The 26,394-nt window shown below is 39.4% G+C and overlaps 1 protein-coding gene across 6 annotated transcripts in view; it reads right to left on the bottom strand.

Annotated features, from left to right (window-relative positions):
• Positions 1-333: 333 nt before the first annotated feature.
• Pde1c (phosphodiesterase 1C) overlaps positions 334-26,394 on the bottom strand; it is a 258,046-nt gene continuing 231,985 nt past the window's right edge. For 2 of the 6 annotated variants that reach the window (XM_035448645.1, XM_035448646.1), the window contains 2 exons: positions 20,886-20,954; positions 10,372-10,967 (listed from right to left, as the gene is read on the bottom strand). In XM_035448645.1, the coding sequence (XP_035304536.1) occupies positions 10,954-10,967; positions 20,886-20,954 (83 nt within the window). In that variant the 3' untranslated portion in view covers positions 10,372-10,953. Of the gene's footprint in view, positions 967-9,926; positions 10,330-10,371; positions 10,968-20,885; positions 20,955-26,394 lie in introns of those variants that run through there. The other 4 variants (XR_004771036.1, XR_004771037.1, XM_035448641.1 and 1 more) reach the window with 4 other exon arrangements.

The raw sequence follows: 26,394 nt of genomic DNA, 5'->3' as shown, positions 1-26,394 counted from the left end.
TTGAATGTGTTCACTTTGAATGTCACACATTTTCTTGAATTTTGAGTAAGTATTTTCAATTTTAAATCAGCACATTTAAAATTAGACAACACTAACAGACATGTTAACATGGAACTTTCACAGGGCTGTACCCATAGACAAAGAACTCTAAGGAAATAAGGAATTATGAGACTGGGAAAAAAATAGTTTTTTTTCCAGGAAAAAGCACACCAATTCTGAAAACATATAGATACAAGTAACATAGGGACTGAGCACATTGCATAATTACATATATAATTTGGGATATATATGTATATATATATATATATATGTATATATATATACATATATGATATCACCAATTAAAGCAAGAGGCCATGATTTTGAGGAAGAGCAACAGTGTGTGTACAAGAGGGTATGGAAGGCCCCTGATAGTTACTGAGCCAGTGTTTGTATAGGGGCAAGTCATCTCTTAGGGATTAAAAAACATGGCAGTGGGAAGAATTTTATTTTCAGAATGAGATATATCATTTGAATTTGGTTGTGACTTAAGACTTTTAAAGACCTATACAATAAAATCGAATAAAGCTACCATTTACTAGCTCCTTGATGGAGTCTGGATTGACCTCAATCTAGTGATTGGTGTATCTATAAGAGAATGACCAAGGGGAATTTCAAACAGTCTTCATTTTGCCTCGTAGAGTCAGTCACAGTAGCGCCTGCAGCATGACTTCCCAGGCGTGTCCTGCTGCATATAATAGGTGCTTAGAGGCAGGCAGGCAGGCCCCTCTCAACTCCCTCTCTTCTTGTACTTGCCCTATTTTTTGTTCCAGTGATGAGAGATGTTCTGGATCTTTTTCATTTTGATCCTCTGATCCAGCATCTTGTACCTTACAGGATGGTCATCGGTTTTCTTTGGAACTGAAGGTGCATAGGAGCTAGATGCATAAGCAGGGCGTTTAAAGTGACGCAGAGGAGGCTTGATGACTGGAGACCATGGAAAGGAAGACAGACAATCATTAGCTTCATGGACACTTGCCATAAATACTGTGGCTACCTTCCTCTTGACTTACATATCTCCACCAAGCCAGAAACAAGCAAGCAAACAAGCAAACAAACACACACAGGATTGGATTTCTATATGATTAAAGAAACACAGTATCAACATGGTCATTGAATTTAAATCAATAAAGACAAGAAACTGCTTAGAGATGAGCAGTGGTGGCCCAGTATATAAAGTTCACTTGGTAATGAATGAATGAAATTAAGGAAGGGTTTGGGTGTGCTGGGATCACATGTGCAAGCAAAGTGACCATAGTAGGCAGTGATAAATCTACTTCTAACAACATTTAGCATCGTGTGCATGCTTTTGTGGCTGGAAAAGTAACACTTACTCCCAAAGTACTAATTAAAACCATGTCACTAAGAAAATACTTGCAAAATACGTATAAAGGTTTAATACCCAAAATAAACAAAGAACCCTTAAAATTTAACAGAAGTAAGTAACACAGTGCAAAAATGGGCGAAACAATCCGAATGTATTCCTTACTACAGAAGATAAATATATCAAAGAAGAACAAGATAAAATGTGAACACTGAAGAATTACAAAAAAAAAAAAAAAACAGTATTCTACCAAATCCTGTGTAAACCCAAAGTCCAAACATCTTCAAATGATCCTTCCTGCTGATGGGAGTAAAAAATGGTACAGTTGCTTTGAAAGATAGATTAGCAGTTTCATGAATCTGGACACAGTCTTTCCCACAAAAGGCAATAATTATACTCTTAGGCTTACTCAACTAGCTGAAAACCCTGTATCCATATATTCTTTAACTATAAAAAGCCAAGATGACCTTTAATGGGTTAATGGATAAGTAAATAGTAATGGGCATATATAATGGTATCTTTAATTGATAAAAAGTAAATGAGTGATCACACAGTATGAAGATATAGACACATCTTAAGTACACCTTGCTAAGTGAATGAAGTCAGTCTGCAAGGGCAGTTCGTGTCATGTCATATGATTTCACTCACAAGATAAGCTTGAAGAAAAAAAATAAAACAAAACTATGGGGACATTGGCTGAGAAAGTATCAAAGTGAGGAGAAGGGATTAAATAGGTGAACAGTGGGAATTCCAGAGCAGTGAAGTCATTTGATGGGGAACTAGTAGATTCTGACACTATTTGTCAAAACCCAGTCATTCTTAGGGGAGGGATCCCTAATTTATGCAATTTAAAAAGGTAATTGGATTGAAAAGGTTATAGAAATTCCAGAATGCAGTACAGAATAATCTGACTGAGTTGCTGACTAAGCCTGCAGGAGATGAGAGGCAAGAGGGTCACCAAGTAACTTCACATGTAAGCAGGCTCAAAGAGAACCAAAAAGGCCAGAGGAGCTACACAGGAGCTATGCATTCTAGTTGATAAAGTTGCTTCTCATACAGGGATAGATTAACAATTCAAATACACTCTACACTTCTCTGAAAAGTGAAAACCTATTTAAAAGAAGAGCAGATGGTGAAACTATCCACCAGGTGTTAGCAGCTAAGCAGCAGGAGGAGGCTAGAATGATTCATAGGTAATTGATTGGACTTGATGACATCAATATAAATCCATTGTCTTAATAGAGGTATGGATGGCTACATATAACGGTATTTATAGATAGGAGCATTTACATGGCTTAGCACACACACATGTGTTTCTTTATCAGACCTAGAAAAATTTCCAGACTTTGAAGCTACAACAGTAGAGAACCCACCTTGTATTTTTATTTCAAATACCATTCTCCAGTGAGGGAATCTGGTACTTCCTGTAGGAACAGCTTGTTATAGGACTAGACACAGTATACACAAGGTGGACTTGGAGACCATTATAGAAACATAAAATTCAAAAGTACAAAAAAAAAACAAAAGAGAGAAAAAGAAATTGACAAAGGAAGTTCCAAATGGCTTTTAATAGAAATCAATTTGAGCAACGAATCAAAACGTGGAGTCAACCACCACCAAAAGTATAAACTACATAATAATGGGTTACATAAAAATCTGCGAGAAAACAGATAACTCTACTAGGCATATTGCCAAACAATTTCTATATATCCATGACCCTTAAGGAGGGGGACAAGTTGTTAGTGTGAACTGATCATGGTGACATCCTTCCTATGAACATACAGTCTAAGAAGGAGCAAAAGAGTAGTCACAGGGAAGAAATGTGACCAATACAACTTCATCCAGGAGACCAGAGTGACATACATCCCACTAACAGAGCACATCCTTGATTTTATGCGATGGATGTTAACATTTGAGATTGAAGCAGATGTATACAGCCCCATTCTAATAGTAAGCAAACAGCAGATAATCCCAACTGGTGGACAGCCACAAAATACATGACTAGTAAAGCAAAAAAAGCCCCAGAAACTGCAGAGTCAAGAGGAGCCTAGGGAGGCATGACGATGTCATGTGATATGTCACCTGGGTGATCCTATAACAGAGGATAAAGGGACAGCAAGTGACAGCAGGGAGATGTGAATGGGCTTGGATGAATCTAACCTGCAGTTCTGTGAGGAGAAAAAGGTAAAGGACTGGCCACCTTCTCTCTTCCCCTCTGTTCTAGTTTCCCAGGTTTCCTTGGTTCTCCTGAAAAATCTGTTTAGTTAATGAACATAGGAAGGAAAATTATGTTGTCAATAAGCACAAAATAAATACTATAATTAGGTGAAAAGTGTGAAAGAGCAGAGCTGGTGCCAGCCAATTGCCCCAGAGCCAGCTCTCACTGCAGGCCACTGCACCTTCTCCTAAAGAGCAAAGGGAAACAGTACCTAAGTGAGCTGGAAGGAGTCAAAGCTGAGGGACGCATCTGTTGAATCCTAAAACAGCTCTCCATGGCACCCTCTCAGCAAATGTCTTCCAACAGTGAACACATACCTGCCATTTGTGATGAAGCAAAAAGGTTACATGCAGAGGCGGGCAGGTGGCTCAGTGACCAAAACAAAGCTCTACAAGTATTGGGATGGAGTTTCCATTCCTAGTATCCACAGAGAAGTCTGTGATGGCTATATAACACATGTGGTTACAGAACACACCTATTTATACTTCAGTGCTGGCAGGCAGAGACATGCCAATCCAAGGATCTCTCTGGCCATCCAGTCTAAAAAGAATGGAAAACTCCAAGTTTGGTGAGGGACCTGTCTCAAAAAATGATCTCTAGCCTCCACAATTATCTGTGTGACACCCCACCACACATACATAACACATATGACATGGTAAGACACAAATGTACCATCAAATAGGATACACTAAATTGTCGTGTTTTCAGGCCTGCAAGATGGCTAAGCTACCAAGCCTGATGACCTGAATTTGATCACTGGAACCCACACAATAGGAGAAAGAAACTGACTCCTACAAGTTGTTCTTTGACCTCCACTCATGTGCCATGGTCTGCACACGTGCACATGCACGTGCACGCGCGCGCGCGCGCGCGCACACACACACACACACACACACACACAGAGAAAGAGTGAATAAGTAGAAATACTTTTAAATAAATTCTCATTGTATTTAATAAAACACACTACTGTTATATCTTGGAAAGATGGGAGAAGTGTTTATTAACAAAAACAAAGGCTCCTTTGATACAGAGGTCCCAAAGGCAGGCAAAAGAGTCAGAGACAGAGCCCACAGAACACCAAGTAGTAAAACTCTAACATATATCACATATGCAGAGGACCCAGATCAGACCCATACAGGCTCCTTGATTGTTAGTTCTGTCTCTATGAGCCCCCGTGAACCCTGATTAGTTGATTCCGTAGGTTTTCTTGTGGTATCTTGACCCCTCTGGCTCCTATAACCCTCCCCTCACCTCTTCTGCAGGATTCCCAGAGCTCTGCCTAATGTTTGGCTGTGGGTCTTTGCATCTGTTTCCATCAGTTGTTGGATTAAGTCCCTCTGATGATAACTGGGCTAGGCACCACTCTATGAGTATAGCAGACTATCACTAGGAATAATTTCATTGACTTTTTTGTCTGAATATGTTTGATTCTATCTTAGGTCCCAGGCTATCCAGCCTCTGGTTCCAGGCCCTTCTGGTAGTGTCAGGCACCGGATCCCTCTCATGGCTGGCTCTCAAGTTGGACCAGTTATTAGTTAGCCACTTCCACAAGTTCTGCACCACCTTTTCTCCAGTACTTCTTGCAGGAAGGACAAATTCTAGGTAGAAGGTTTTATGGCTAGGTTGTTATTCCGATGATCCCTCTACTGGGAGCCTTGCCAGGCTGGTTGGTTCAGGCTTCTTAATACCCAGGCCAAAACTATCTTGGCATTATCTTCACACAGCCATGCTCTGTTGTGACATGATAATAACATCCTCTCTCATAATTAGAATGGGTAAACAAGTATTATAGCCACCACTGTCATTCCCGTTCCCAACGTATCTAGAACAAGTATAAAAACCTATGACCCTAGATGAGAGAGAAGAGGACTGAGAGCTTCAAATCAAAAGCTGAGGCTTGGGCGCACTGATTCATGTCTTTTGAGTCACAGTCCCTCTCCATATCCATCCTAGTTTTGCAACTCAGCATGAACTCAGCCAACGTATTATTGAATTTCCCACTTGTCAGCATGAAGGAACATTTACCATTTGCTGGAATTCTGATTGTCAGAACAAAAACGCTGCTTGCTACCAGAGTCCCTACAAATAGCCTGAACCCACTGAGAGGTTGGCTCCCCACTGAACTATGAAATATGTGTGTGCCTGCTGTCACCTCCACTCAGTATGGGAACGTGGGGGAGATGCGCCCAGTATTGTTTGCATGCACTTCTTGCCTTTCCCCTATGCAGATATCAAGATTTTGATGACAGCAGGGTAGGAACAGGGGCATCATCTTGAGTTTGGGGTGGACCTTTATTCTGGGGTGTCTCTCTGAAGGGGTTTTTATTCATCTTGGCTCATTTCTGGGGTCTTAGAAGGGACCTGACCCTCCTCCTTTCAACAGCTACACATTCCCTACAGCTGAACCCAAGACTACAGTTTCCCTCTCTGGATAAAAGAAACAAATAGGGAACAGAACCTCACTACCCATATGACTTGCATAAAACGATCATATCAGCTGATGAAGATTTGAACTAGGCACATACACCTGCACATGGTGTTAACTTGGGGGTCACTTTTGAACACACTTAGAAAAAGACAAACTTAAGACAAAAACTGCACGTCATTATCCATCATCCTTTATTTTACAATTATACACAATCTTTCATTTTCATAAGGCAACACCCTTTCAGGAGTTTCAACACTTATTTTATTTAGTCCTCATTATTTTCATAAATACCACAATTCCCCCCTCATAAATAATAACTTTTCTTCTGCTACCACTACCTTTTAGTCTCAATCTCTCTCTCTCCCTTCACCCTCCTTTCTTCTCCCCCTTGACCTTTCTAATCTCTTCTCCTAATATACATATTTTTTCTCCAGAAAAGAGATTTAGATTTGTTCACACAAGAAACTGACACAGTGGTGGAATTGAATTCAGACACGATTATGATAACCTACATATAATGTCCACCACCTGTACTAGATACCATGCTGAGAATTTAATGTGAATTAGCTCAACCCATGCCTCAGTTCACACCTTCCTATAAGCAAGCATGAGTATCATTTCTTTCTCAGGTGTGGAAACTGAGGCTTAATGGATTTATATCACAGCTATGATAAAGGAAGTCTGGAGCTTGGATTCACATCCAAACAGACTTCAGATCCTTCCTGGTACACAGAAAATTATCTTGGCCCCAAACTCAGCTGTAATAACTACCATAACAGGCTTAAGATGTTGAGTTAAAACTACTTCATTTAAGCATCACTGTTTGAACCTACTTGTGGCATATGTTGAGTGCTGCAGCTATAATAATGATTCCTTAAAACAAATGCCATCCTTCCATGTGTGTGTATGGCTCAAGGAGTAGCTACACAAAGATCCTGGGGAAGGCCCCTGAAGTAACTGTTTGCATCTGGTGCCTCACCTGCACAGGCTGGAATACTGGCAGGTGTTCCAAAGTCTAACCCATTGGAAACAAGCCATCATGCCAGGCAAGTTTGGGACCCCAGGTGAAACTATCCTTATTGCTTCTCAGTCCTGCTTGCCAATGAAGGCCACATGAAGAGCTTCTAAAACTCTTGGTCTTCAAGTTTAGTTCAGGCACCAAAGAGCAGAATCTGTGGGGCAGAAATGAATTGCCACTTTCTCTATAATACCACTATGCTGTGTTTGAGAAGGGCCACCTTAATCTCTCCAATATTATCCCCCAGTTTTCATCTCCACAATCTCATTTGCAGCTCTGCCATCTTTAGAAAGAAGCCAGATTCAGCTTTGGCACTGTCCTCATGTGATGTGACTGCTTGGCTTCACTTTCTCATCTCAGTAATGGAGATACATTAGCACCCACTTCAGAAGTCACTAATAAGAATGAAAAGAACCACACACTCAAAAGGAGCAGTGCTGATGCACGGGGAGCACTCATTGTCCATAGGTTCCCCTCCATTTTCTGAGATGAAGACCTGCAATTGTCTGCCAGGTTTGTTATTGCCAGGAATATGCAGTGGCACTATCCTTTCCCAATTTGGAAGTTCACATACATCCCAAGATGTGAAAGCATTAGCATAAAGCCAGGCAGAAAGAAACCCTGCCCTTTTTTGTACAAATAGGATTTTGCAACCTTAACCCAAACTGAAAATTACTCTTAATCCACACATATTATATGAAGTGTTATCCAAAGTGACACTCTATTTTTAAACTCTCCAAGGTGTATTTCATATTAAACACTAGAATGACTAACACCATTCTCTGTATTTTTTAAAGACCCCAGCTCTCCAAAGACTACCTGAAGAAAACTAGAAGCCCACATGGTCTATGGCCGCCCTTTTTCTTTTCTTCAGAAAGACCAAAATATCTTTATGAGGTGGAAAAGGAAGGCTTGTCATCTGAGAAGCTGCCTAGTGATCGTCATATTGAACCATGTTAAGAACCCCAGACCGGCTGAGTTCATTTTGAAAGAAAGAAAAAGTCATCTATAATACAGTCATGTACCATAGAATGACACTTTAGTTATAAATGGACTGCATATAGAATGGAATATGTTGTCCAGCCCAGCTATACCACTGAGGTTTATATAAGTATGTAAGTATACTGTTTGATGCTCACACAGTGAAATCACTTAATGACATATTCTTGGGAATGAATTCCCATTGTGAAGTGTTGTATGTCAGGGTTAGAGACATCTTTGGGGTGCATGACTGGGTCTGGTTCATTTGGACAGACCTACTCTTGTCCATACTCACTAGCACTTAACACAATGTAGACTCTGTGTTAAGATGAATGGCAGAACCCCCCCCTCCCATTAAATTCTCCTCTTGGAAGCATTATGGGAGAACCATGGGCTTGGAGGCACACAGAGCTTGGATAATTACCCCCTCTGAGATCCTAAGGCTCTCTGCCACTCAGGGTTTTGTTTCTGTCCATCCATTCTGTGATGTGGGGAAAAGAATAACTGCTTTCCGTGACTGCTGTGACAATGTTAGGATGATGTGACTGCGAGGACACACAGGTAGCTCTTGGCAGTGGGGGCATGATAGGTACTTGCTAACAATTATTACATGATAGCTGAGCTAGGAGGCTAGGATGCTTTATCACGGTCTGCTCTCTTGATTTTCTTATAATAGCATGGAAATTTCATCAAATTCCCCAGACACGATTTACATCTGAATGATCTCACCACACAATGAAGAGATTCTATAATGTATTTATTTGTATTCTGAAGAGAACACACTCCTTAGCTTCCCAGGGGAAACTGTTTTGAAACTAAGTGGTATTCTAAGAAAAGCAAAATACTTAGCCCACGTTTTGAACTAAGCCATGAAAAAGATGGCGGTTCACTGGGTGACTCTGAGCAGGATCTATTGAGGAGCACAAAGAATGAGCACCAGGGATCCTGGTGAGAAGAAAGGCTCAGACATCCTAATGAGGAGCTGGAGCTTTGACCCTGATATCTAATCTAGATGTAATTAGTAGAGTATGGGGAGATTAGGAAAATGACAGGATGAGTTCTGATTCCTGAGATTCTGCATTCCTTGCACCGAGGCTTAGCAATGTGTGAGTCGCTCTCTGTGGAAGCCATTCCTAAATGGATGCTCTGGTTTTCTTTTTACAGACTTCTTCATTCCATAATGACTTCAGTCCTGTGTGTCTACTTCCTGGGGCAGAGAAAATGTGGGCAGACATTTGTATTTCCCGATGTAACATAGTATTGATAAAGGCTGGTGTTATGAAATATCTAAATGAGTTAACAAACTTCTGTGCATCACACTCAGTAACTTTCATAAATGTTCCCTTTAAAAAAATAAATGACTCACTTCAAATATACACCAGCTGGCAAAGTTGTCATCATTGACAGAAGCCAATATTCCTCCCTTACTTCTTCAATGCGTTCATATACCTAGAGTTACTGCCTGTGTTTGCCTAAGAAGGATGTCAATGGGTCCATTCCCCCACAAGCTTCAAGTCTAGGGCTGCAGCAAACCTCTGTTTCATGCTGCCACTCTGGCTTCTAGCTTCAGGTTTTGCTGTAACATGAAAGGCACTGAGGCAGAATTCTCGAGCCCATCTGTGATGGCATAGAAGAAAATGGCCCCCAAAGGGGGTGGCGCTATTAGGAGGTATGGAGTAGGTGTGGCCTTGTTGGAAGAAGTATGTCTCTATGGGGTAGGCTTTGAGTTCTCCTGGGTTGAAGTTATTCTCAGTGTCTACTTCCTGTTGCTTGCATGTCACCGTGTAGCAGCTCCTTCTCCAGTCTCTCCAGCCCCATGTCTGCCTGCATGCAGCCGTGCTCCCTGCCATGATGATGATGAACTAAACCTCTGAAACTGGAAGCCACCATCTCCATTAAATGTTCTCCTTTATAAGAGTTGTATGGTCATGGTGTCTTTTCACAAGTAATAGAAACCCTAAATAAGAGGCCTTCCCTGACAAACTGGTGAAGGGGAGGGAGCAATTTCATAAGGCTGGAAAGCCAGCTCTTTCCCTATTCAAACAACAGCTACCTCCAAATACCGTGTGCTCCTATTGTTAAGGGAAGAAATCCTCCCTCAAGAAGCTGTTGATTTTAATTTCATTATTTTATTCTCATCATGTTTGTCCTGACACACGCAAAGTCCATGTTTCACACTGTGATAAACAAAGTGCTGCCAAGTCTTTCACTCGATTTTTCATCAATATGTTGATTTTTTTCTACTTGAGTATTTAAATTGGAAATGTAAGGGCAATCTGTTAACTGTATACCCCTGGGCCATGCTAAATCACTTCAGAGGCCTGTGAAAGGAAAAATTTCAGAGTTATATAGCTGAGTGTCATGGCAAGGCATAAAAAGAAAGCTCTACTCAGTCCACAGTAAGTGAGTGACAACAGCCAACCCTCATAGGGAACTTGAGGCGAAAGTTAGCTGCAGAACCCACAGTCATTTGGGGTTCACTTGATAGAATCCTTCACTCCAGAGCTTGGGGCCTTAAAGTCACATGTGGAGAAATGAATAATTACCAGCAGCCTTTTCTGGCAACAAATCTCCCAGGAATGAGAACAGGCTTGATATTTGCCAATAATGGCTTTGGGCAAGCTATTCAGGTGTTCGTCTCTCAGTTTCCTGATCTGTTAAAGAAGATGTCACTACCAATATCCTCAGAGTATTATCAGGGTTTAATACATGTTATTAACTTAGCATTGTCCCTCATGTCTGGAAGTTTGAAATACATATAAAAATACCTGTTTTTTTTAAAAACCTGTATTAGAGAAACCAAAAGTCACCAATTGAAGATAAATACTCAATAACTTACAATACATGTAGATTTTGTTTGGGGAAAAGAAATATAAGATTTCCACAATGTCTTCAGACCTTGGAGATGGTCAAGTCTCTTCTAAGGAAGTTTCTGGATGGATGTTTTACCCATAGTCTCCTGCAACAAGACATACAATAATGTCATTGGGAGTTGGATAGCATTTGGCACAGAAACTCTTTCTACAGCAGGCAGCAGAGTTCAGAAGCAGAGCCGTATCTACTGCAAGACTACTGTGCATGCTGCAGTGTGTACAAGGAGCAGTCAGCTATATCTGCATCAGCAATGGCTATGCACTGTACCTTTCTTCTAGGATCACTTCAGGAGGCACCTTGGGAAGCTGCTTGGAGGTGACTGCTTTGGATGGATAACAGTTAAAACTGGTAGTTGTGGTAAAACTCTGAGCCATTAGTCTGGCAAGAGCCAACAGTCTCCCAGTTCTCCATCATGGATTCCCCTCATCCCCAAACTCCATGAAGTTCAAAAATCCCATTGGGCAACAAATGAAGTAGGCTCTAAGGAAAACATGTCTGCATGTGCTAGTATTTCCTAGTGGCAAGAGCCACTCTGGTTTAGATGTGCAAGGGTTCCAGATGATGGTGATGATGATGATGATGGTGGTGGTGGTGATGATGGCGATGATAACCCCAAGTGGTTTTCTTGCTTAAGTGGAAGGATGAGCCTTCAGAAATTGCACAGTTCTTTAATGAAACAATCATTGCAAGCTTCTGACAAGTAACTTCCAAAATGTCTAAAAGACTCAGCTCCTCATATCCCAACCATACCCATAGGTTAGAAAGTAAAAATGTCTAAGTTTGAAGAGTACATGTTAAACTAACAACACAAATGACAGCAACGCTTTGGAAAATAGCCATAGATTTATGAAAAATTATTTTTAAGTGTATGGAAAAGTATAAATGTTAACAAAATAAGTACCTATACTCTCCATACAACTTAATAAGGTCAATGTTTTAAATATTTTTGGAGAGATTAAATAGGAGCAGGGAAAATGTTCAGTGGGTAAAGTTCTGGCAGTATAAGCCTCAGGATCCGAGTTCAAATCACTAGCATCAGTGTAGAAAGCAAGATGTGGTGGTGTATTCCTGTAACCCTAGGGCTAGGGAGGCTTCCAGAGGGATGTAGAAGGCTTGATGGCCAGCCATCCTAGCTGAATTCATAAGCTCCTGGTTCACTGAGAAACCCTATCTCAAAAAGTAAGATAGGAGAACACCCAGCATTAACCTGTGGCCTCCACCCACACCCACACGCCTGTTATCCACAAAGAGATTAAACACATATAGAACTTCATCAGTATTTCTTCTCCATTACTTCCATTTAGCTTCCCAAAGCCATCACCTAGAATTTGTTTGTTCCTATGCATGTGTGCGTGATGTATTTATAGTCATAAAATATTGAGTATTTCCACATGCCTTAAAAATCATACAAATTGTTCTAGGTATAACATATCTTTTAGTAACTTGGCTTTCTTGCTCAACATCAAGTGACACACTGTTTATAAACAAAAAAATAGAAAATATAGCTACAGGAGGAAGATGATGAAATACCATGTTGCACACTTATTCAATAGAGCTATATACAGATGGTCTCCAATGAACCAGCTTTGTATGGAGCATATATATGCATATATATATGCATATATATGCAATTGCATATATATATGCAATACTACTGCAGTGCTAATATGCAAATGTAACAGTGGAATGGAGCTGAATTTGTTTTTAACCATCCAGTCAGATCATCTCCTCATTTAAAAAGCCAGTTTAAATAGAAGGTTTGTTATGTATCTGGGGGCCTGTTTTGATGCTCTCTCTCTCTCTCTGAGCTTGCATTGTAGTTGCCATCCTGCATCTTTGGCTGCTTCCTTTCTTTTCTCTGTCTTCTGACTTCTTGTATGTTCAGTTCTTCATTCAGATGCCTGTTCTTGCTTAAGCTGTTGTGCCACAGTGATTCCTTGGGTGGCTTGTCAAGATAGGAAATTTATTCTTATGGTTATACACCTTTAATTCTTAGATCTGAGTTTCAGTGCTGTTGGGTCCAGGTAAAATCTCTTGAAGTTTGGACCGCAGCTTCTTCTTACATTCTCATTTGATGGTTTCAAAGCCCCTATTCCAGTGTGGGTCCTACTCCTGTGACCTAAAACTCCCCACTATCATATTGTAGATTAGATGCTAACAAATAGAAGTAGGGTAGGATCCATAAAAGTTAATAAAAATATTATAGGTTATATTTTAATTATTTTACTGATGGTCCTTTGTGTTAGAAAATCACAAAATTGCTCGGTTCTTGCCAAAGAAGAAAGAAGTACTCCCAACTCCACACTGCAATGGCTTCATGTTTAGTTTGTTTTTCCTGTCTTCCTACAGTATTTCTACAGTTACACACATCAACATGTTTACTGACTGGTGAACTTACATTTGTTTCTATGCCCCACAACTTCTTCCTTTAATGTGTCCTTTTCAGCAATGGCATAAGAGTGGCACATTCTGTCACTGTTCCCACTGAATAAAGATTAAAGATGCATTTACTCACCTTCACTCATAACTAGTAACTGACTTACTTTAGCTGTCTCATATTGCTTATTTCCCCTTGCATGTTGAAGGCATAATTTCGTTGCCTTCTGGAATGTACTGTAGCCAATGACAACTTGCCAGATAGTTGTCATTTGGGAGTTGCAGCTTCCACGAACATAACCAACTTCTGGTAGCATTCAAGGCAGTGATTTTCAACCTTTCTAATGCTGCCATTCTTTCATGGGGTTCCTCATGTAGTGGTGACCCCCAAGCATAAAATTATATTGTTGCTACTTCATAACTGTAATTTTGCTATAGTTAGACATTATAACATAAATGTCTGATATGCTGGATATTAGATATGTGATCCCTGTAAAAGGGTCATTTGATCCCCCAAAGGATAGTCACCCACAGATTGAAAAGTACTGATTTAAGATGTTCTCATCCTTGAGGTCATCTTGGAAAGTCTCCTACAAAGTCTTTAAGTATACATTTGCGTTGTTTTGTTTTGTTTGTTTGTTTGTTTTCTTTAGGAATGACAATTAGGGCTGTTGAATGTTCCTTTCCCATCAGCCTGTCTTTCCTGAGGCATGTGCAGGCTTTCTATCTTCCATGCTTTCATTTTTATCAAATGGTAAATTGTTTTCCACAGAATTTCCACCCTTTGGATATTGCCTCTTGTGGTCTTTCCTACAGTCACAGTTATGCAATAATTTCCATCATCTAATTTCTGAGAGTTAAATAACATAAAAAAACCCATGCCCTTGGAAAGTCTCCCCATGCTCCTCACTCCTCAGCCTCTGCTGATACACCCACCTCAAGTATCTCTGAATTTTTTATACAGACAGAATCGTTGACACATGGAATTAAGTGTCTGGCTTCTTCCACTGAGCAAAATGTTCTCATGGATCTTCAGGTTGTATCAGTACTTCATTCATTTGGAATGGATGTGACATTTTGTTAATATATTCTCCAGTTTCTGGAAAAGTAGGTAGTTTCCATATTTGGACTGTTATGGGAGATGCTACTGTGAACATGTACGACCAAAGTTATCTATGAAAATTTGCTTCTAATTCTCTTGCATATGAATCTAGAGTTCCTGTCTATGAATCATTTGATTACATAGAAGGCTTAAATTTTGGTTTGTTTTGGTTTTGGTACTGAGATAAGGTTTCTCTATGTAGATTAAGCTGGCCAAGAACTTGCTATGTAGCCTGGGCTGTTGTTTAACACTTGACACAGCCCCCCTTTTCTTCCTCAAGGTGCCAATCAGTCTACACAAGGACACATGGGCACATTTAACTTTTTAAGAAATTGTAAAAATTTCCAAAAATGAGTTTCTGAAGTTCACTATAGATTCTAGAAATTAACCCCTAATCAAACATATTATTTGTCAGTATTTTTCCCATTCTCTGATTTATCTTTTCACACAGTTGGTAGTGTTGGTGGCTGCCCAAAAGTCCATTATTTTCACAAGGCCCAATTTACCTGTCACCTCTTACATTTCGGATTTGTGTATTCTGTGTTTGCTTCCAGTTTACCCACCCCTATAGTAGCTCTGTGTCTTATCTAGAGTTTGTAGTCATTTCCATTTGATCCCTCAAACATTTGTATAAGAGCATAGCTTATGACGATACTTTTTTCTAAAGCCCCACAGTCATATTGGGAGAGGTGGAGATTCACTTCCAGTGCTGGACTTGTCTGGTAAGAAGGCATATGGCTGTCTGTCCATTGTTCCAGGTCAGTAGCTCAGGCTAGAGCTCCAAACAGAGGCCAGCAGCAGGAATTTTACCCTTCACGACCCCTGTCCTGTATTCTAACGAGGTCCCTCTCTGGATGCTTGTATTTTAGTCCCTTCTGTACCTTCTTGACAGTACCTGCTTGGTATGCCCTGCCTTGGTATGGACACAGCTGTCCCACACATCAGTCCTGTGGTGTCAGGTACCTCATGAAAGTCCCCTTTGTTCCTGGTTCCCAGAGCTGTTGGTCTCTTACATTGCCTTCCATTACTTTAATTGATTTTTCTATTTTGTTTGTCTCTGCATGTGTTTGGAGCAGAGGAGTATCTGCCAAGGAATCAACATCTCAGGTCACCCTGGCCAGCATTCACAAAGGGAGTTTCCTAACTTAGAGACTGAATCAAATAGGCTGCAGTTGATTGATGTGATCATGATGAATCTATCCTCGAAGGTGGCATTAGTGACCAAATCTTAAAATCCCCAGCTAGGTCCATTCAACCAACTGTATGATCAATGAGATTTAAAGCTACTTTTTGCTAATGATAGTTAATAATTTTCTGTAATACTGTGATACCGTCAAAAGCTCCTTTAAAGTAGACCTTGAGAAGACACCAGCCATATCTGAGTAGGTATCCATAAAGCCATCGAAGTCAGAAGGAGGAAACATGTATAGTTCCTGAGACTGGGAGGGGGAGTTGACCATTGTAATTAGCAAGGCGGAGGCATCTGCTAGACAGAGTGCCAGCAACTGTGTCATGCACTTTGAGAAGCACCTATTCTGCTCCACAGGCTTTGGAGATGATCAGAACTTAGGAGTCAAGACTTTGAAACAAGTTAAGACTGACAAACTCATATGAAAGACAAGGCTGCCATCATGGTGATTCACAGGTAACATAACCTTAACAAGCTACGTAGGTGTCCAGAACATCAGGTGGGGCCACGCCCGGTCTGCATGTTCTTGTAGATAGTCATGATGACCTCTGAGGTCCTTCCTGGCTTGAGAATGAGATTATTTTTCCAAGGAACAGACATGATCACTTTCTACTGACATGGCTGGTGTGAAGTCAGCTGCCTTGTAATGCTCTAAAGTCTGAAGTGCACCACAGCAGGGACATGATAAGAAGGCACTGAGGATGGTTCATTTCTAACCAATGTTCTGAGTGTGCTCACTCCCTCACTTTCAGAAGTCTTGGGGATACTGATGGGCATCTGCCTATCTCCTTGGCAGTCTGGGCTCAGAAAGGAATAAGATGGGCTTCACTGTGGGAAAAGCACCTATTGGTACAGGTAAAAGCTCTTTAAAGCAAATCATAACCATGTAATGTTGCCAGATATTTGATTATACTGCATAAAGATGCGTCACTGTGATTGGATTAATAAAGAGCTAAACAGCCAATAGCTAGGCGGCGAGAATAGGTGGGACTTCTGGGCAAAGAGAGGAACTGGCATGCAGAGGAGATACCAGTGAGATGCAGAACAAGTTGGAGGTACAGAACGAAAGAAAGATAAAAAGCCATGTGGTAGAACATAGATTAAAAATATGGGTGAATTTAAGATATAAGAGCTGGTTAGGAACAAGCCTCAGGTATAGAAAAAGCTTTCATAATTAATAATAAGTCTTCATTTCATTATTTGGAAGCTGATTGGTGGAACAGAGAAAGACTCCTAATATATAACGTTCAACATGGAGGGATTATGGAAACTGCTAAATTAAACTAACCTATATATTTTAAGAATGTCTTAACTCTGAATGGAAGCCATAAAATATGTTGTGTTGGAGGAGAGGTTTTACTTTTGTTTCCACAGGAAACAAAAAGCTGTAGATTTCTTCAAAGTTAGTTAAGACCAGATTTTATTTGAGGAGACCACCTAAAAATCTTGGCTACCAACATAAAGGAAAAAAAAAAACACAAGAAAATCTACAACATAGGTAACATATACGCTGATCCTTTGACATGGGAACAGCTCTGAGACTGGAAGAGACATGATAAATCTTGTTTCCTATACATTCCTCCTGACTTATTATTCCATACCATCCTTTTATATGACATGGATGGAGATTTGTAGTTTGGTTATATTATGCAATCCAAACAGATTTATGAAGCTGACGGATGTCTTTTATTTTCTCAAACATAAAACAAAAATAATATAGCTAGCTCTCCCAAGACTTGACCATTATCTCAATTTTCTCAGGGTACCATAAAGATATCATAGCCCCCAGACAACGGGAAGCAGCCTATAGAACATAATACCCACATTCCCAAGAGGTGGATTGAGTGGTTTTGTCATTCAGTGGGCTATAGATATTTGTCATTGTTTAGGGGGATTGGTTATAATTTTTATTGGTCATGGTCAGAAAAAAATCTAAACAAAGTAGGTTAGATTCAGAAATCTCTTTCTGAAAAGAAAAAGGGGATATAGAAATTATAGAAAAAAGGGTAGAGTATTGAATCTACTTTTAAACAAAAAAAAACAATTAGTCTCAAATATTTTTTATTGGTATGGATTTTTGTATTATTAATACAAGTTTAAGGTTATTTTGTTATAATGTATATATGTTTCTACTCTTGTTTAAGGTATTGTAATCAGCTCATTTAAAAATTAATGAAATTTTTGTCCTTGAAAGCTATTTAGGACAATAAAGACATGTTTTCAGTCATTTATCTATAACAATCAAACTTATAGCCATGTTAGGGATGTTTTCAAGGTCAAACAGAAATATATTTTAAATAGATAAAAGGTCTTCAAACACTTCAAAGACCTACAGAATATTGCATTTTAATATTTTAATAGCATAAGGCTTTTCATGACAGTAAGATGCATCTGCTCCTGGCAGCACCAATGTACTTCAAAAAGGATGATGGACATGGAAGAACCTCCATATGGAGTTTGCTTTCAATGTGGCAAAGCTAGCCATTTGTGCAAAAGAAAACTTCCCTTGCCTCAGTTGTTGACAGTATGCTGTTCAAACTGGACAAGCAGGACACAAAAGAAAGCTACTATGAAACTTTTCCAAGACAGTCCTTCAAAATCCCTGCTTCACAGAAAGTCTGTCAGATATTCTAGGTCTGTAGGCTGAAGATGGGTGCTCCAATGTTGCAGAGGAAGCTTGGGTGGCTGTCTAGACAGCCAGCTATTTCTGTCATTTCTATAGTTTTGAAAATTGCTTGTTCTACACTTCCTGTTTACTTGGGTAATATTATATCCTTCTCAGATCTTTCATGGGGTTGAAGACTAGATAATTACAGTTATAGTTTTTCTCGACAGCAAATTTTAAAAAGAAACTCACAAAAGAAGTGTAAAATATATAGGGTTGAGAGACATAAAAGCTAAAGTTGTAATCTAAGAAAATGTTTTGAGGTCTAAAAATATAGTTTTGGATTTTGGATTGGTAATACAACTTAGGATAGAAAGTAAATTAGGTAATTAAAAAAAAACAACTTTTGACTCACCAAGATAGGATAGATAATAGAATATTTTCTCTGAATTTGCCAAATACAGATAGACTGGACATTGTGAATGCAATTCTTACCTGATAATTGTTTTTATTGTATATAGTTTTACTCTGTTGAAGTTAAAACCCTTTCCTTTTCTTAAGACAAAAATGTTGCAAGACATTTGATTGCACTGTGTAAAGATATGTCACTATGATCAGTTTAAGAAAGAGGTAAACAGCCAATAGCAAGGCAGAGAAAATAGTCAGGACTTCTGGGCAAACAGAGGAGATGCCAGTGAAATGCAAAAGAAGCTGGAGGTTCAAAATGAAAGAAAGGTAAAAAGAAAACCACATTGTAGAATGTAGATTTAAAAATATGGGTTTATTAAGATATAATTGGTGGTTAGGAACAAGCCTAAGCTATAGGCCAATCTTTCATGGTTAATAATAAGCATCCTTATCATTATTTGGACAGAGAAATCTTATTACCTTGCAATATTAATTCTAACTGGATGATTTGGAGAGAGCTGCAAAGAGAAAGGCTCCAAGGAAAATTAGTTTCAGGTAGTCACAGAGGCAAGAAAATTCAAGGCTCTTTAGTAGACAATGACTGAATCTAGAGGCCAGGCCTGTAAAAGAAGCTACAGAACATGAACTGGAATAGCAAGTCAATGTGGATTGTATTTATTATGTGTCATCTGTTTAGAATACCACTGATTGTGAAGTGAGCTATTATCATACCTACAAGCAAGAAAAATGTTAATAAAATTATTACACACCATGCATTACAAACAGGAACAGGCCAGGCTGGCGGGGGTGGGGAGTAGGGATGGAAGCAGAGAGTACTTGGAAAGATGACTGTAATTGTGAGCATTGGGCAGGGCAATGTAGAAACCTAATGCAATGGAAACTCCATGGAATAATATATTTTTTAAGAAAACTAATTTTAGAGGGGTTAAAACAAAAGACAATATACTTCTTCTCACAATGGATGAGATATAGTGCTTTCCCAAAGCAGAAATCTAAAAGATAATTTTACATTAGTAAACAGGTATTTGTAAGAAGATAAAGGCAAAGAAAATATGGATGAAACATCAATTTTCTCATCAAAATGGTAAACTATGAAACTATATTCAGCACTGACAAAATAGGTAAATGTGCACCTTAATTATAATAAGAAATAAAAAATTAATATTACTAAAGTGTATCTTGACAAGAACCTAAGTATCTACACATTTTTAGCTAAGCATTTATATCCCAGAAATATCAGTCACTCCATACTTAGACTCTAAATATTTATGGACAAGATCATAATATGATTATGATAACAAACCACACAAATGTAAAGTTGTCATTACACATGTAAGTAAACTGACATAATCATAGACATATTAATTAGCCAACTGCCAAGGTATTGGTTAATTTACTAATGTGTGGAAAAACATTTTAATATAACAATAACTTCAAAGAGAGAAAGCAAGATTCTATATAAGATACAATTGAAATCAAGATAAGATGTATAATAAGACTTAGAAGGAGAGGGGATCTTAGTGAACGTGTAGCATTAGCAATGAACAAAATTTTTCCTTCCTGTGGTATTTCCTATAATTACAAAAGGCTTTATGCTGACTACGTTTACCTTTTATAATTTCTCTGCCTCAAAACAGGTCCCACCATGGTTAAAATTATAGTAGGCTATGCATGGACTTGGAGAGACTAGCAGGTGCTCATCAACCCTTGCAATTACAGATAATCATCATGGGTGAATATTATCCTAGGAGATGCTAGAGGGGATCTGGGTCATATACATTTCAATATTTGTAACAGTAGACCTTAATTGTCCCTTCCATTAGCTATGGCACAGTGTCAGAGGGTACTAAGGCTAGAGGTGTCATTTCTAGTCCAAGATAAAGGAGCATGGATGAGGTTGCAAAGTTAACATGACAAGCCCGGGGTTTGAATCCAAGTTTTATCTATCTATCTATCTATCTATCTATCTATCTATCTATCTATCTATCATCTGTTGCTATCTCTCTCCGCCCATTCATATTCCCTCCACTACCTGCTTCTCGGAAGTGGATACTTCACAGCTTGTCCAAGAAAGAGCACAGTTCCACTCTGCCATCACTAAGTGGAAGCAATTATGATTATCTAGGAAACAATATGGCCACATCTGGAAGAAACTCAGAAGCGGAGGTAACAGACACCAAGCTCCCTGATAAGGTGGGCTTGGACAGAGGCTCTATTACAGCTGCTGCTCCCAACTCTTGAAACACTAGTGTTTTCTGCTGTCTGTGGTCACTGAGATAATAGGGCAATGGCATTTACCTACCTGGCAAGGTAATGCGACTTGTGGAACTAGTGCTTGGAGCAGGTGAGTCATGAGAACGCTTCTTTGTACCTGTAAAGAGGAAAGGAAAGATAAGAAAAGTATAATTGTGTGTCAGCTTGGACTGGGAATTGATCATCTGACACAGAAGTCTAGGTCCAAAGATAACATGTAGGATATGGCAGGTCAAGGTTATAGGGCAGTGTGTATTCTATGGTTCGGAGAAGTCAGAAGTTCAGTTTGTGCCTTTGTGGAATTAAACTCCATGCTTCTGGATAATAGCTTACCATGCTGTATACCAATGTTCTTGAGCACACCACTTCAGTATTAGTAGGAAATCTTCCTAAATGTGTTGTTTCCAGAGATGCCAAGTTCAGTGTCCTAAAGTGGAGCCTTTCATATTTTAAAGTCCCAGGCAGTCATAATACACATGTAGAGCGAGAATTACCAAGAAATGGAAAGTTTGGTATTCAGACCTGAGACATGAGGGGTTTTTAATCTGTTTTAGGTATAGCCTTTCCCTGTTTTCAGATCTGTCTGAATCTCAGATATTCCCCTGGAAATGGGTGAAGTAACAACTATATCCAAGTGTTCTGGCAAGTTGAGGTGTGTGAGAGCACTCAGAAACTGAGGAACAACACTTAGGCTATGATAGTGGGGTCATGGAGCATCCAGAAGATGGTGACTAACTCTCATTAGAAAAGTGATCATCTTTCTTCATATAAACAGCTGAGTTCATAATGAAGAGGCGAAGAGGCAGCCTCCAGGATAAGGGGGGGAAACAAAGCAAACCAAAGGGGAAAAAAATCAAAAGGAGACAGAACTGTGCAATAAAACACATTTCTCACATGCATACATCTTACACACGTACACACATATCCATTTGCACACCTATTTTTATATGTAAATATATAAAGTGACGTAGACATACATGTGCATACATATACAGTTATAAATGTTATTTGCTCAGACTTTTTGTTACTTTATTTTGTTATCCACATTGAGGAGAAAGACATAGAAGTCATAATCTAACATCAACTCATACAATAATCCCTTCAATGGGTTGGCAAAAATGGAAAGAGAGTTCTCATTGGTTGAATAATAATAATAGTGTTCACTGTGTAACTCATGGTGGCCTTGACTTCAGTATTTTTCTTAGTCTCCAAATATTGTGTTATAGGCATGTGCCACCATGTGTGGCCAAGAAAAAAAATTAAGCTTAGAATATACATTCGCCAATGTTATTTCTGTTATGAGTTCCTACAACTGTCCAATATTTTAGTTACTTTTCTATTGCTATGACAAAACACCATGACTAAGGCAACTTAGAAAAGAAAGCATTTAATTTGGCTTACAGTTTCAGAGCATTGGTGTCCATAATGGTGGAACAAAGTATGGAAGCAGGAATAGCTGAGAGTCCACATCTCAAGTCACAGGTAGGAGGCAGACAGAGAACACAGGGAATGGCACAAGTCTTTTAACATATCAAAGCCTCACTGCTGCATCCCCTCTCCCCGAAAGAGCCCTGCCAAGCAGTCCCAGATGATAAAAGCCAGAATGGGTGAGTGACCTGCCTGCCAGTGGAACTGTATCTCTCCATGGATTCTGTTCCCCTCTCCAAACCCTTCCCCACACCATCCCAGCAAGTCTCTGGCCTTGCTGCTGCTGCACCCTGCCCCTAACCCCAGAGGACTTCTGCCACTGAGGTGCAGACCACACCAGTCACAACCTGTGGGTGACTTTCCTGTCCTGTGGCCTGCCCTCTCTCATCTCAGCACCAGCACCACTGCTGGGTCCTGATCCCAACTCCAGAGGAATCTCACTGCTCTGGTGCAGCCCTCATAAGTAGACAAGCAGGAGAGTGATCTGCCTACCAGTTGGACAGAATCCACTCCCCTGTATTATACACCACTGCCCAACCCCTCCAACCTTATCATCCTCCCTGAGGCCAGCCCTTCCCCAGAACTCTGGCAAACACCATAGGTCCAGACAGTCCACACCAGTTGGAAAAAGAGATGCTATGGGCCCACATGCAGTCCATACCAGTCAGAAGAATAGCCCAAGCAGCTCTACTTGAGACAAGGCTAGTCCTAGGTACCCCAGAAGAAGACTCAGGCTTTATTGGAGGCCAGGCCAGACATAGAGACCGAAGAAGACATCAGCTTTACCAGAGACCAGAATGAATCAAGTGTTCTAAGGCCCCAAAACTCCAGTGGAAACACCCCACTGGACCTGAAGACTCACCAATCACCAGAACCTTTGGCCAGTTAGACCAGAAGACCAGAGAGGAAACAAAAATCAAGGAACAAAAACACCCATCCAACAAAGACAAACATGGGAATCAACATCTAGACCTTTAACCATCCCAAATGCAGATGGCTAAATGCCAGTGTAAGAACACAACAACAAAAAGGGCAGCATGCCACCACCAGAACCCAGCTATCATATAACAGCAAGACCTGAACATTCCAAAAACCACTGAAGCACAAGAAAACAACCTTAAATGAAAAAAAATCCCTTAAAGAAACTGAGGAAAATACAGACAAAAAAAATTGGAGGAAATCAATAAATCCCTTAAAGAATGCCAAGAAAGCCAAGAAAAAAATCAAATAGGTAAAGGCAACTATTTAAGACCTGAAGATAGAAACAGAAGCAATAAAGAAAACACAAACTGATGGAATTTGGAAATGGAAAATCTGGGTAAATGAACAGGAACTATAGATGCAAACATCACCAACATAATACAAGAGATGGAAGGGACAATCTAAGGCATCAAAGCTATGGTAAAGGAAATAGATTCATTAGTCAAAGAAAATGTTAAATTCAAAAAATTCCTAACACAAAACATTCAGGAAATCTAAGACACTACCTAAGACCAAAAGAAGAATACATGCTCAAAGATCCAGAAAATATATTCAACAAAATCTCAGAAAAAAATAAAAAAAATAACCTAAAGAAGGACAAATCTATAAAGGTACAAGAAGCTTACAGAACACCAAATAGACTGGTTCAGAAAAAAGTCCCCTTGCCATATAATAATCAAAACACTAAGCATACAGAATAAAGAAATAATATTAAAAGCCACAAAGAAATAAGGCCAAGTAGCATAAAAAGCAGACCTATCAGAATTACACCGGACTTCTCAATGGAGACTCTAAAAGTCAGAAGAATCTGGACAGAACTCTTGCAGACTCTGAGACCATGAATGCCAGGCCAGACTACTATTCCCAGCAAAATTTTCAATCACCATTGATAGAGAAAACAAGCTATTTCATGACAAAGTCAAATTTAATTAATATCTACAATATCTATCCATAAATCCAGCTCTACAGAAGGTACTAGAAAGAAAAGTCCAACCCAAGGAAATTAACTATACCCACAAAACACAGGTAGTAGACAATCCCACACCAGCAAAATGATAAAGAAGGGAGACACACACACACACACACACACACACACACACACACACACACACACCCCTACCACCACACCACACCACCACTAACAACAAAATAACAGGAATTAGTCAGTGATATCTTTCAATATCAATGGACTCAATTTGCTAACACAAAGACACATACTAGCAGAATGTTTATGAAATCAGGATTCATCCTTATGCTGCATACAAAAACCACACCTCAACTTCAAAGACAGACATTATCTCAGAATAAAGGGTTGGAAAAAGATTTTTCCAATCAAAGGGACCTAAGAAGCAAGCTGTGTAACTACCCTAATATCTAACAAATTAGACTTCAAACCAAAATTATTCAAGAGACATGGAAGGACACCTTGTAATAACTAAAGGACAAATTCACCAAGATGATGTTCCAAACACCAAAGAATATACCTTCTTCTCAGCACCTCATGAAACCTTCTCCAAAATTGACCATATACTCTATCACAAAGCAAATCTTAACAGACACAAAAAATTGGAATAAACCACCATATTTATCATATCACCAGGGATTAAAGTTGGAGTTCAACAACAACACAAACTACAGAAAGCCTACAAACTAAAGGAAACTGAACAATTCTCAACTGAATTACCACTTGGTTAAGGAAGAAATAAAGATAGAAATAAGGTTGTCTACTCTCTACATATCTATTCAGTATGGTACTCAAAGTTCTAGATAGAGTAATAAGACAACAAAAGGAGATCAAGTGGATAGAAATTAGAAAAAAGAAGTCAAACTTTTGCTAGTTGCAAAAGTGATTGTATACAACAGTGACCCCAAAAATTCTACCAGAGAACTCAAACAGCTAATAAATACCATTAGTGAAGTTGCTGGATACAAGATTAACCAAAAATTATAAATAGCTCTCTTATATATAATAATATATACAATATCATATATAATAAATGATAAAAGGCATGGGAAAGAGATCAGGAAACTAAATGATCACTAACCAAGCCAGTGAAAGACCTGTATCACAAGAACTTCAAAAATAACTAAACAACAACAACAACAAAACCTCAGCTGGGTGGTGGTGGCATACGCCTTTAATCCCAGAGGCAGGCAGATCTCAGTGAGATCGAGGCCAGCCTGGACTACAAAGTGAGTTTCAGAACAGTCAGGAATGTTACACAGAGAAACGCTGTCTCAAAAACAAACAAACAAACAAAAACAACAACAAAAACGCAAGAACTTCAAGTCTTCTAAAGAAAGAAATTGGAGAAGATGGAAAGATCTGCCTTGCTCATGGACCAGTAGAATTAAAATAATAAATGGCCATCTTATCAAAGACAGTCTACAGATTCAACACAATCCCAATCAAAATTCCAACAGAATTATTTCCAGACCTTGAAAGAACAATACTCTATTTCGTATGAAAAAACAAAAACCCAGGATAGCTGAAACAATTGTGAACAATAAAAGAATTGCTGGTAAAACTCAAGTCCAAATGGATCAAAGACCACAACATAAATCCAGCCACACTGAACCCATTAGAAGACAAAGTGGGAAATACCCTTGAATTAATTGGTACAGGAGACCGCTTCCTAAACATTACACTAGTAGAACAGACACTGAGATCAACAATTGATAAACGGGACCTCCTAAAACTGAGAAGCTTCTGTAAGGTAAAGGACACAGTTAGCAAGACAAAACGGCAGCCCACAGACTGGGAAAAGATATTCACCAACCCCACATTTGACAGAGGGATGATCTCCAAAATATACAAAGAACTCAAGAAGCTAGTCTCCAAAACACCAAACAATCCAATTAAAAAGTGGGGTACAGAACTAAATAGGCAATTCTCAATAGAGGAATGGCTGAAATGACACATAAGAAAGTGCTCAACATACTGGGCCATCAGGGAAATGCAAATCAAAACAACTCTGAGATACCATCTTACTTCTGTCAGAATGGCTAAAATCAAAAACATCAATGACAGTTTATTCTGGAGAGGATGTGGAGAAAGGGGAACACTTCTCCACTGCTGGTGGGAGTGCCAACTTGTACAGCCACTTTGGAAATCAGTATGGCGACTCCTCAGGAAAATGGGTATCAGT

This window comes from Cricetulus griseus, chromosome 8 (assembly GCF_003668045.3).
Source record: "Cricetulus griseus strain 17A/GY chromosome 8, alternate assembly CriGri-PICRH-1.0, whole genome shotgun sequence".
In the NCBI taxonomy this organism is placed as follows: domain Eukaryota; kingdom Metazoa; phylum Chordata; class Mammalia; order Rodentia; family Cricetidae; genus Cricetulus; species Cricetulus griseus.
Note: the sequence above shows the minus strand (reverse complement) of the source record. Positions and strands in the feature narration are given on the sequence as shown.